The 12,264-nt window shown below is 49.7% G+C and overlaps 1 protein-coding gene across 1 annotated transcript in view; it reads right to left on the minus strand.

Annotated features, from left to right (window-relative positions):
- Positions 1 to 4,977: 4,977 nt before the first annotated feature.
- Positions 4,978 to 12,264, minus strand: part of EXTL3 (exostosin like glycosyltransferase 3) — a 43,034-nt gene continuing 35,747 nt past the window's right edge. The window contains exons 3-5 of the mRNA XM_033145181.1: positions 12,107 to 12,251; positions 11,202 to 11,330; positions 4,978 to 5,541 (exon numbers count right to left, since the gene is read on the minus strand). Coding sequence (XP_033001072.1) covers positions 5,332 to 5,541; positions 11,202 to 11,330; positions 12,107 to 12,251 — 484 coding nt within the window. The 3' untranslated portion in view covers positions 4,978 to 5,331. The remainder of the gene's footprint in view (positions 5,542 to 11,201; positions 11,331 to 12,106; positions 12,252 to 12,264) is intronic.

The following is a 12,264-nucleotide window of genomic DNA, read 5'->3' on the forward strand; positions in this document are numbered from 1 at the left end:
AACTCAACCGTAGGGAGAAATTCCTGACAGCAAGAGCCATTCAACAGAGGAAGAGACCTCCCCCAAGAGGTGGTGGACTCTCCTTCATTGTAGGTCTTAAAGCAGATATTGGATGGCCAATATCAGGGATTCTTGAGCTGCAACTGCTGTGTTGCAAGGAGTTAGACTAGATGGTAGGGACGCGGGTGGCGCTGTGGTCTAAACCAATGAACCTCTTGGGCTTGCTGATCAGCTCGGCGGTTCGAATCCCCGCGAAGGGGTGAGCTCCTGTTGCTCTGTCCCAACTTCTGCCAACCCGGCAGTTCAAAAGCACACCAGTGCAAATAGATAAATAGGTACTGCTGCAGCGGGAAGGTAAACAGCATTTCCGTGTGCTCTGGTTTCCGTCACGGTGTCCCGTCGCGCCAGAAGCGGTTTAGTCCTGCTGGCCACATGACCCGGAAAGCTGTCTGTGGACAAACGCCAGCTCCCTTGGCCTGAAAACGAGATCAGCGCCACAACCCCATAGTCGCCTTTGACTGGACTTAACCGTCCGGGGTCCTTTACCTTTACCTTAGACTAGATGCTGTACCTCCCAATGCTATAATAATGCCTTTGTTGAGAACAGATGGGAGGGTAAGCATCCAGTCCTGGCATCCCATGAAATGTGGCCAGGTTTATGGGGCGCACCTTCAATATAGGGGAGGATGAGCTGGTGCCAAGCAGGGAGTGAGCAGGGAGAAAAATGTTCTGCAACAGTGGATTTTGGAGGGGAAGTTTGTAGAGAGTTTCGGAGGCCTCATGGGCGGTGTTAGCAGGTACACCGGGGGCCCACGGGCGCTGCGTTGGCAACCCCTGCTAAGCAGCGTAAGCTATAAATACACACTGCACAGAATGCTAACTTCTCCAGGTGTAAGCCCCATTGATCTCGGCGGGCTTGTCTCTGCGCAGGCAATCGTGCCGTGAAAAGCCTTTTCAGAGACGAGGGCTTTACGACTCGCAGCCAACGCGTTTCTCTTCTCTCTGCTTGCCTTTTTTGTCCTCGGCAACTTAGCAAGGAAGAGCTGGAGTCAAAAGTCCACGGCTGTACCAATCTCGATGCAGGGAGATAGATATAAATCGCTGGAAAGCTTTTGAAAACTGTTTAACTGGGGGGGGGGGAAGGGGAGGACGGAGAGGGGGAGAACGAGCTGGACTGCTGAGACCACATGAACAGATAAGGTTGACAAAAAGCCGTTTGGGCGAGCTGCAAATTAACCTCAATTTCCTCGAGGGCAATAAAGATTGTAATGCAGTAACGACGTTGTCTATTAGAAAGAGGCAACTTCTGCTCCTAGGTGAGGCCATATTGTTAAACTCATTTATTCAGGTATGGTGAATTCATGGGAGTTTTCCTAGAAACTGGCCACACATCATTTATTGCATGCATCCAATCATTCTGCATGTCTGTCTTCTTACTTGATGGTTCCCAAAGTGGGGAGGAATAACCTGGGGGGGGTTGGTTGGTTTCCAGGGGAGGGTGCTAAGAGGAAGGGATGTGCTGGAAGTGTAAATGGCTATCACTCTTTGAAAAGCTGGTATAACTTGATGGTTCAAGTTGATTGGTTTTGTCGCATTAAACCAAATAATTTTAATGGAATTTTGAGTAAATGTGCAACGAATGCTTACTATTCTGAATTTTATTGTGGGTACTTCCTTAGCGGGTCGTGCAAGCCCCTACTCTGAATAATGCTTCACACAGGATAGGACCCCTTCGGGATCACCAAGGGGACAGGTCCCCCCAAAGAAGTTTGGAAATCACTATTCTAACCCCTTAAATGAAGCAGAGATTGCAACACCCCTCGGTGTCAATGCCTGTCCCCTTCTGCTAAAGGTGGCAAAGAGTCTCGAGACGCATTCAAGTTAAACTGAGTTTATTTCACCCTTTTACAAAATTCAACATATGAACAATTGTGCTCGTGTCAAGGTTTTAGATCTCTCTCCCCCCCCCCACTTTTTGCTTCCCCGTCTTTTAAAATTTGGTGCTCACAGAGCTTTTAAAACACATTCATAGTGGCAAGGAATAGAGGGCCCGCCATGGCTGTTGCGCTGGGCAGGGGGAGAGGAGAGGAAATAAAAGTTGAGCAGCTGCACCCGGTTGCAGAGATACAAGAATGCCTTGGATGAAGAAGCCCCCTCCCTCTTCACGCAGACCCCACCTTTTCCTATATCCTCAAAGAAATGAAAAAGGGCCTCCATCCCGAGCAGCGGACGGCGGCCTCTTAGGAGGAATGGCACCAACACGGGTGTTCAAGGTCTGGCAAAAGCCACTGTAGTGCCTCCAGACGAAGGGGAGTTTCTCTCACCTAACCACTTCCTTCTCCTGCTGCAGGAAAGGGCCCGGGGGGCCAATCAGCCTGAGGGATGGGTCCAATAATCGAGCGGCTCCTTTTCCCAGCAGGAAAAAACAAACAAACCTAGCACGGCATGAAGAGGGCTCTACTTTGGCCTGCTAAGGTTATCTTTTTAAAAATCTCAGTTCGGGATGATTGCAACATTGAAGGGGTGTGATTAAAAACAGCCCCAGTTATTTTAAAAAGCCCAAAGTGCACGTGTGTATGTGTGTGATTTTTTTTATTAAAAAAAACCTGATCGTATTTCAAAAAGAGCAAGTGCTTGGATGTGTTTGAACTGTGCATTGTGGTTCTAATCTGGGTTTCCACACATCGAACGGAGGTCAGAGAACACCGCAGGGAGAGCAGGATGGAGAGCAGCCTGTGCCTTTTTTTGGGGGGGGGTCTAAGTTGGGTAACCTCCAACCAGCACAGCAAAGGAGGAGGAGGAGGAGGAGGAGGAGGAACCATGTAAACACATTTTTGAGTGGATGCTCAAAACCTATCTTGGCACCTTACAGAGGTTTAAATGCACTGAGGAAAACAGAAGGGGCGATGCTTATTATCGTGGACGAGGAGAGAGGAAGCTCCTTTCATGTCACTTTCCCATCCACCAGATCAGGCCCTCCAGATGTTTTGGGACTACAATTCCCACCATCCCCGACCACTGGTCCTGTTAGCTAGGGATGATGGGAGCTGTAGTCCCAAAACATCTGGAGGGCAGAGTTTGGGGGTGCCTGCACTAGACGGAGAGACCACCTGCACATGGCTTCCTTTTAAGCTTTGTGGGCCCAACAGAGGAAGCCTGTAGATGTTGTGGACACGCGAGGGAGGCTGGTCACCATGGAGAATCCAACATTTTATGTACCACCGTCTCTTTTGCCCTGGCCAAGGATTATTCCTTCATCCAGGCAGGGAGCAGAGTGTGGCTTAGAAGTGGGACAAACCCACTTCCATTGGGACAGCCACCTTTGCCCTTTGTCCTGTCCCCACCCCCCACTGCATTTCACCTCGCGGGGCGACAGTCTGCATTATTGGGTCACCGGGTGAAAAAGAGAGAATCTCCTTTTGAAAATGCAACTACCATCAAAAAGAGAGAATTGCAGTCCCTGAAGACTATCCCAAAAAGAGCAGGGAAAGTCTGTAAACATTCGTGAGTCGCAGCCATCAAACATGCCAGCGAGCGAATGCGCTTCCTGCCCAAATGGGGCAGAGGGAGCTCCCCCCCTTCCACCTGCATTTTCACAAGGAGGTGATGGTTATCCTTTAGCAGTGCAGAGCTCCAACCAGTACCCATGGCATGCAGGAGGCAGGGCACCAGGACAGGAATCCCAGTGGGAGAATATCTCAACAGGACTGCCAGCCTTCGCAGATGCTACAGGAAGGGGGCTATTTCACCACCGCCTCTCTAGAAATAAAAAAAGGGAAGGGGAATCTAATTTCCAGCCGGGGTGGGGGGCAGCAAGTTGCTCCACACCATCTCTTACAGTTTTGCAAAGACTGCACACAATGGCCTACTTTGCCAATGTGATTTTTTGAGAAACGGCACCCTGCAGAAATCAAAACTCTGTGCAGAAGTAGCTTGAAAGCAATTGGGGGGGGGCAGAGACGGCCTGCACTCTTTAGAACAGTAATATTAATTTGTGTGCAGTTTCCCGTGGGGTCCAGCGCTCCCGGGGAGTAGACCAGTCGCCTGTCACTTTCCAGCGGTTGCCGGCACCCCAGTCCCAGAGGGAAAAGTGCACAGGAGGGAGGAGGAGAAGCAGGGGCTGTTTTTGGCATCGGGGCCGAGAGAGCTGTTGAGACCTGGCATGATTGCTGGACAGAGCATGGATTTAGGGTACACTTCATGAGAAGGAATACAGCGCCCTTCACCTGGAACACACCACAGACCCGTTATGGGGTGTGTGCGTCTTGTTGAAGAATCCCTAAGAGGCCACATCAAAATAATTTTTAAAAGAAAACCCGCACTCCCAAACGACCCAGCCCCGTCACCCTGGCGTTGCCCTTGCCTGCAGCATGGAAACTTCCCGCGCTGCGCAAGCAATGCTTAAATTAAGACCTCTGAGCTTCCGCAAAGGGAGGTGGGGCGCTTATGCGATGCCCCCATGTGGCACAGAGAAAAGAAGCAGCCGCCCTGCCCCCCCCCGAGCCTGCAAGGAAGCAGCAGGGAAAGGACACCCGAGGAATTTTCCGCCAGGGGCACCTGCAGCTGGGAAAGGCGTGGCTGGGTGGCTGCGTCGAGAGGCCACCACAATAAAATGTTGCTGCGGCAGGATCCTTTAGCGCAGGCGGGAAGAGAGGCGAGAAGCTCCCTAGAATCACTTCGCTCCTCGGCAGCCGCAGGGAGAGGGCGGAGGCAACGTTTTTCAGCGGAAAGGGATCCACGGTTTCCTCCAGGAAATCCCAAGCCGGTCTTACCGAGAAGCAAACGGACTGAGACCTCAGGTGGCCGAGTCTTCCCTCCTCGAAAACATGAAAGAAATCTGGGATCCTCGGGTCTCCGCTTCTCCCCAAGCAACATCATGGGCGGGGGGACGAAACAAACATGAAATATCCCCTCCCTCCCTCCCAGCAGCCCCTCCCACCTTCTGGGAAAAAAAAATAGAAAGCCTTACCAGGCATATCTAAAACACTTCCATTTTAAATAATAATTAATATTTTAAAAACCCCAGTTTTGCCCTTGGCTAACCCACTACCTGGGGGACTAACCAGTCTCAGTTTTTCCTTTCCTTTTTCCTCAGTACATGATACCAAGCAGAGTCTTTAATGGGTGGTGCCCCACGACATACCGTCCCCGTGGGGCTGGCACAGGACGCGTGAGCCACCTGTGTGTCCTTCTCCTTAGGCATGTCCCCGGGGGGATGAGGAGCAGCAGCAGGAGGAACAGGAAGAGAAGCCCCTCCGTGCCTCCCCCCTCGCCTCCGGTCCCGTCCCAGAAGTCCGCAGCCGATGCACACAGACGCGTCTCCACGCACGCCTAGATGAACTTGAAGCACTTGGTCTTGTCGTGGGGGAGCCTCGTCTTGAAGAGGACGGAGTCCACGCGGAACTGGGTGTAGAGCAAAGGCATGTAGCCGTAGACTCTGACAAAGAAGTTGATGCACTTGTGCCGCTCGTGGAAGTGGGAGTCGTCGTGGGAGAGGGCCTGCGGGCAGCCGGGGCAGCGGAAAGTCCAGCGGGACGTCACCTGCGGACAGGAGGAGGGGGGCAAGGGAAGGCCGTGAGCAGGGAGGAGGGGAGGATTCAGCAGCACCATGTAGTGCGCTGGGCTAAGGATGCTCAAGCAGGGCTCCTGCCAGAGCGGACTGGAAGACTAAACTACAGGGGTACCTCCGTTTTCAAACGGCTTAGTTCGCGAACAACTTGGAACCCGAATGCTGCAAAACCGGAAGTAGGTGTTCTGGTTTTCGGACTTTTTTTTTTTGGAAGCCAAACGTTTTGAGTCCCCCTGGGTTTCCTGTTGCGCTGCTAATTTGCGTCGCCCCCCCCCCCATTGTAATTCAAGCCTTCCATTTCCGATTGCAGTGTTCTGAGGTGATATTTGGAGCTTATATTTGGGGCTTTTGTTTTTGCTATTTGTATTGCGTTTTTTGTTTTTGAGGCTTTTTCAGTTAATTTGTTTTTGTGACTGTGTGGATCCTAGTTCAGCTACTGATTGACTGACTGATTGATTGATTGATTGATTGACTGACTGACTGATTGATTGTGTGACAGTGGAAATGGATAATAGCCCCCATCCAAACAATGACGATCATCAGTGCAGGTAAGAAAAAACTGTAATTTTTAATTTTATCATCTACAATAGTGTCTTATTTATTTTATAGCACACTACTTTGACTATCGCTTTCATTTTATGGATCAATAGTTACTGTTCTTTTTAAGAGTCTGGAATGGATTAATCCGTTTAGCACTACTTTCTAAGGGAAAGCGCGCCTTGGTTTTTGAACACTTTGGTTTTGGAACAGACTTCCGGAATGGTTTGAGAACCAAGGCACCACTGTATTAGACCACGCAGAGATGGTAAGAATAACTGGGAAAACCAGAAACCAGGAGGATCAAAACTTCAGCAAAGAATGGGAGAAATTCACATCATATTTGACAGACCACTGTAGACATCTGAAATCTTTGGCAGGTCTTAAATAACTCTTGTAACGTTACATAGATTTTGGATACAACTGGGGACTGAAAAAATTGGAGCATTTATAGTATGCAGTTAAAAAGATTCACCAAAGAACCCATTGAGGGAAGGGGAGAAGTCTAGAGAAGAATCATGTGTAATTTTTACTATTTGTGATTTTGAGTGTGAATTAATTTGTAAAACCGAATAAAATAAATAAATAAATAATTTTTAAAAGGGTGTTCAAGCAGAAGCTGAGCCTACAAGCCACCCTCTCCCGGATCGCCCCAGCTTCCTATCACCTTCTGACCATCCCTGGTATCCACGTTGACCCAGGGAACCTTGGAAAGTCCTGGGTTGGGAACAAGGAGCTACCCGAGGCCCACTCAAGGTCTTGTGATGAGTGCCCAGTAGAATCTACTTCATGTAAAAAAATAAAAAAATAAAAATCCTTCCAGTAGCACCTTAGAGACCAACTAAGTTTCTTCTTGGTATGAGCTTTTGTGTGCATGCACACTTCTTCAGATACACTGAAACAGAAGTCACCAGACCCTTATATATAGTGAGAGGGTGGGGAGGGGTATGACTCAGAAGGGTGGTGGGAATGGGTGATTGGCTGATAGGTGTGGAAAACCTGTTGACGACTGCAATTGGTCTTACAGGAAAAAGCAAGGGGTGAGATGGCCAAAAATAGCTTTATCATGTATAATGAGATAAGAATCCAATGTCTCTATTCAGACCAGGTCTCTCCATGGTTTTAAGTTTGGTAATAAGTTCAATTCAGCAACTTCTCTTTCCGGTCTATTTCTGAAAATCTTTTGTAATATTACAGCTAATTTGAGATCTTGTATAGGGTTAGGGTTAGATCTTTCTCACCCCTTGCTTTTTCCTCACCCTTCTGAGTAATACCCCTTCCCACCCTCTCACTATATATAAGGGTCTGGTGACTTCTATTTCAGTGTATCTGATGAAGTGTGCATGCACACGAAAGCTCACACAAAAGTTGGTCTCTAAGGTGGTACTGGAAGGATTATTTTATTTTATTTTTTTGTTTTGACTACGGCAGACCAACATGACTACCTACCCATATCTACTTCACATAGTGCAGTTAAACTGTGGAACTCACGGTCACAGGAGACAATGATGCCCACCAACCTATGAAGCAAATTCGTAGAGGAGGCGGGGGCTGCTGAGAGCTGCTAGCCAGGATGGCTGTGCTCTGCCCCCACAGTCGGAGGCAGCGATGCTTCTGAATTCCCACTGCTGGAAACCACAGGAGGGGAGAGATGCTCTTGTGCTCGGATCCTGCTTATGCGTTTCCCACGGAGGGAATCTGATTGGCCATTGTGAGAACAAGATGCTGGACTAGATGGGCCACGGGCCTGATCCAGCACGCCTCTTCTTATGTTCCTTTGAATCATAGAATCATAGAATCATAGAGTTGGAAGAGACCACCAGGGCCATCCAGTCCAACCCCCTACCAAGCAGGAAACACCATCAAAGCATTCCTGACAGATGGCTGTCAAGCCTCCGCTTAAAGACCTCCAAAGAAGGAGACTCCACCACACTCCTTGGCAGCAAATCCCACTGTCCAACAGCTCTTACTGTCAGGAAGACAGTGCCCTGAAAGGCGGACACGTTCCCCTTCCTTTCCTGATGTAGGAACGCAACCTCTCTTTTTCTGAAACTGTTTGTCTCTAGGGATTGGAGGGAGGGGCAGTGGCTATGAGCTGCTGGAGAGAGAGAGAGACCGAGACCGAGAGGGAGGGAGAGGCGGCCAGCAGCTCTGTGATCCCCTCCAGCTTTCTCTGCCTGCCCTCCAGGGGAGTGTCAGAGTTGCCTAGGATCTGCCCCAAGTGCAGAGGGGATGAATGAAATGTGGGCTCAAGACTGTTGGAAACCCAGAGGAGTCATCGGCTCTGCCTCCAGGCTGACCTTTCTGCTCTCTCGATCTGGTTTCCTCCCTGCTGCCTTGTGATGCCGGGACAATTCTGGTTTCCAGAAACTATGAGCTTCACCAGAGCGCACCTCCCCAAGGGCGGGCACACCAAGCTAAACCAACTGAGGCTGAGGCCAAGGAGGGGTTCAGGGTGGGAGAGGGAGGCCATGTGCCCACCCCCTCTGGATCCCGCACGGCGACTCCGGGAAGTCAAAGGATCGCTGTGCCCGCGCCAAGCAGCTGCCCTTATCCGCAAAGGCTCGTTTTAATGAAGAGACACATAATGCCTGGCAGGGACCTCAGCAGGTCGGCTTCAGCTAGAAGCCTCCTCCCTCTTCCTCGCGCCCACTCTGGCTGCTAAGCAGAGCCAAAAGGTCAAAGCAATTCCTAACAGCCGCTGATGGACTTTGCTCTAGAGAAATACCAGCTAATGACGGTGCCAAATTAAAGGGGCTCTGGAGACCTGTCCTAGCCCTTACACAGTGGGTACCCTGACCCCTATGCCAAGGGCTGGTCCCATCTCAAGCAATACTCCAAGGAATTGCGCAAGTCAGTAAGATCTACTCTTTTTTTGCATGGTTGTGAGTGTGTGTGTGTTTTGCACAGGGAACACCACCACCTTGCATGTAGCAGAATGCTTCCAAACATTCAAAGCACCCCCGTGCGTTGTCTTCGCCCTGAAAGCTTCCCTTGCCAAATGGAAGAAGAGGAGGGAGAAAGGTTGTTTTCTGCTGCACCAGAGAAGTGGACACGGGGCAATGGATTCAAACTACAAGAAAGAAGATTCCACCTAAACATTAGGAAGAACTTCCTGACAGTAAGAAGAGGAAGAAGAAGAGTTTGGATTTGATATCCCGCTTTTTACTACCCAAAGGAGTCTCAAAGCGGCTAACATTCTCCTTTCCCTTCCTCCCCCACAACAAACACTCTGTGAGGTGAGTGGGGCTGAGAGACTTCAGAGAAGTGTGACTAGCCCAAGGTCACCCAGCAGCTGCATGTGGAGGAGCGGAGACACGAACCCGGTTCCCCAGATTACGAGTCTACCACTCCTAACCACTACACCACACTGGCTCTCGAGCTGTTCGACAGTGGAATTTGCTGCCAAGGAGTGTGGTGGAGTCTCCTTCTTTGGAGGTCTTTAAGCGGAGGCTTGACAGCCACCTGCCAGGAATGCTTTGATGGTTTTTCCTGCTTGGCAGGGGGTTGGACTGGATGGCCCTTGGGGTCTCTTCCAACTCTCTGATTCTATGTATCTGAATGGAGACCTTCCCCCTCTCGCTGGGCCTAAAGCCACATACACCTTGCGCCATGCTGTTGGAAGAGCCATCTCAAGGAATGCCAGTTCCTTCTCCTTCTGGGGTGTCTGGAGGGGGAGCTTATTAGCAGCCGTGGGTTAGGAAAGTTCCATAACTTACCCACGGAGCCCATTCGTGCCTTGAGACAACTGGAGGTGAGATCTAGCAGAATACCTAAAAGATCACCTCACTCCTTATATGCATTACTAACCGCTGTGCATACAAGCTGTACGAGATGGCCTCCTGAAGATGTCACCCCATTAGGAGGTTCATTTTGCTGCACAATGCAGGAATCGGGCCTTTAGTGTGGTGGCCCCTGACCTGGCCCATAGGAAACCCCTACGCTATCTCTCTGGCGCCTGCTGAAGGGCTGCCAAAGTGTTTTAAGCGGATATTCTCTTTGCCCACACTGGATCAGTTACCGTATTTATATGGTGCTTTCTAATTGCTGTTGTCTTTATTGTTAATTGCTTTGGGGTGTTTCATGGGAAGCGACTCCTAAATTAAATTAATAATACAAAATACAGGATTTCCTAAGTTGCGGGGTGGTTTTCAATCCTGGGGGGTCTGTACTTGCGATTCTTTCGCCCACATCCCAGGGCCAGTTTGACAGGCCCGGTCTAGATCATTTTGTATCAAACCCAAAGGGAAAGAGAAAACAGCAATGAAAATGGATTGTGAATTTGTGCATGAGCTTGGGTGTGTGTGTGTGTGTGTGTGTGTGTGTGTTTATATATAGGGGAAGCTTTTTATTTGGTGTGTGAGTGAGTGAGTGAGTGAGTGTGCGTTTGTGTGTGTGTGTGCGTGTGTTGTGTTGTGTGTGTGTGTGTGTTTATATATAGGGGAAGCTTTTTACTTGGTGTGTGTGAGTGAGTGAGTGAGTGTGCGTTTGTGTGTGTGTTGTGTGTGTGTGTGTGTGTTTATATATAGGGGAAGCTTTTTATTTGGTGTGTGAGTGAGTGAGTGAGTGTGCGTTTGTGTGTGTGTTGTGTGTGTGTGTGTGTGTTTATATATAGGGGAAGCTTTTTACTTGATGTGTGAGTGAGTGAGTGAGTGTGCGTTTGTGTGTGTGCGTGCGTGTGTTGTGTCGTGTGTGTGTGTGTGTGCTTATATATAGGGGAAGCTTTTTACTTGGTGTGTGTGAGTGAGTGAGTGAGTGAGTGTGCGTTTGTGTGTGTGCGTGCGTGTGTTGTGTCGTGTGTGTGTGTGTGTGTTTATATATAGGGGAAGCTTTTTACTTGGTGTGTGTGAGTGAGTGAGTGAGTGAGTGTGCGTTTGTGTGTGTGTGTGTGTGTGTGTTTATATATAGAGGAAGATTTTTACTTGATGGGAAGTTCCTTCCACTTGACCTAACAGTTTAATTGATTAAATGCTGCAATCCTCTTTTACACACCATTGTTCAGAGGCATGCCCTAGTAGCTCAGGAATGACAAATAATTTTGCCATGGCAAAAAAAAGCAAAAACGGTCTTCTCAAGTCCCCCGCCAAGCGCTTACCTTGATAGGTGGCTTCCTGGTGATATGAGAAACCAGGAAGTTCATAGCGATATCCTCGCAGTTGATGTATTCATCTACCATGTCTCGGATGGCCTGCGGCATCACATAGGAATACAGGTAGGCATAGTACTGCAGGTGAAAGGGAGGGAGGGAGGGAGAATGGGAAAACATCAGAAAATGGCCAAGACCACCCCCCCACACACACACAAATGCCACTGATTTACCATAGCTGAGTCCAAATATACACACCTTGGGGGGAAAGAGAAGAGTCTTGTGCAGGTGAAAAGGACCCAATATAACACAACAGCTTGTTCGATTTCATTTTCACCTCTGCTTCTCTGCCTCAGAAGAACCACAGTGGATTTGGGTCTAAGCCAGGGACGGGGATCCTGTGGAGTTCCAGACGTTCCTGCACTCCAGCTCCCATCATCCCTGGATATTGGCCATGCTGGCTGAGGATGATGGGAGTCGGAGTCCAACAGCATCTGTGCCCCATTCTAGGTCCAAACTACTTCCAGACAAGGGAAGGAGGAACAGAGCTTAGCTCCTTCGCTGGCTCTCTAACTGCCCACCTAGACAAGTCCATTTGCACTGAAAGGCCGGCCTGATATTGGCTCCAACCACTAGATCACGGGTTTCTGCACCCCTCCCCTCTACTTCGCCCGAAAGGACAATATCTCAGCCCTGTACTGCAAAGTTCTGCTTTCTCCATCTTCCCCGAACAGGTGGAAGGATAGGGAAGCTTGAGTTTGGCTCCTGGCTTCTGTGGATGTGGCCTGTGAGAATAACAGCCCCCTCTGCCCACCAGGAAGAGGAAGGTTGGCAAAGCAAGCTCCAGAAGGGGTTTGTGTGTGCTTTTCTTGAGCTGAGAGCCACTCCCAGCGACTGGGGTCCCTCTCCCTTACCTTGTGGAAGAAGGCAGCGCCCGTCAGCACCATGGAGAGCTCACAGGAGTAGTTGGAGTTGTAGAGCCAGGACTGATGCGGGATGTCCCATGCGTGGTAGCGCCCAGGGAAGCCGACAATGCGGTCCCTGGCTTCTCTCCAGACCCTGAAGATGTAAA

This window comes from Lacerta agilis, chromosome 3 (genome assembly GCF_009819535.1).
Source record: "Lacerta agilis isolate rLacAgi1 chromosome 3, rLacAgi1.pri, whole genome shotgun sequence".
Lineage (NCBI taxonomy): Eukaryota > Metazoa > Chordata > Lepidosauria > Squamata > Lacertidae > Lacerta > Lacerta agilis.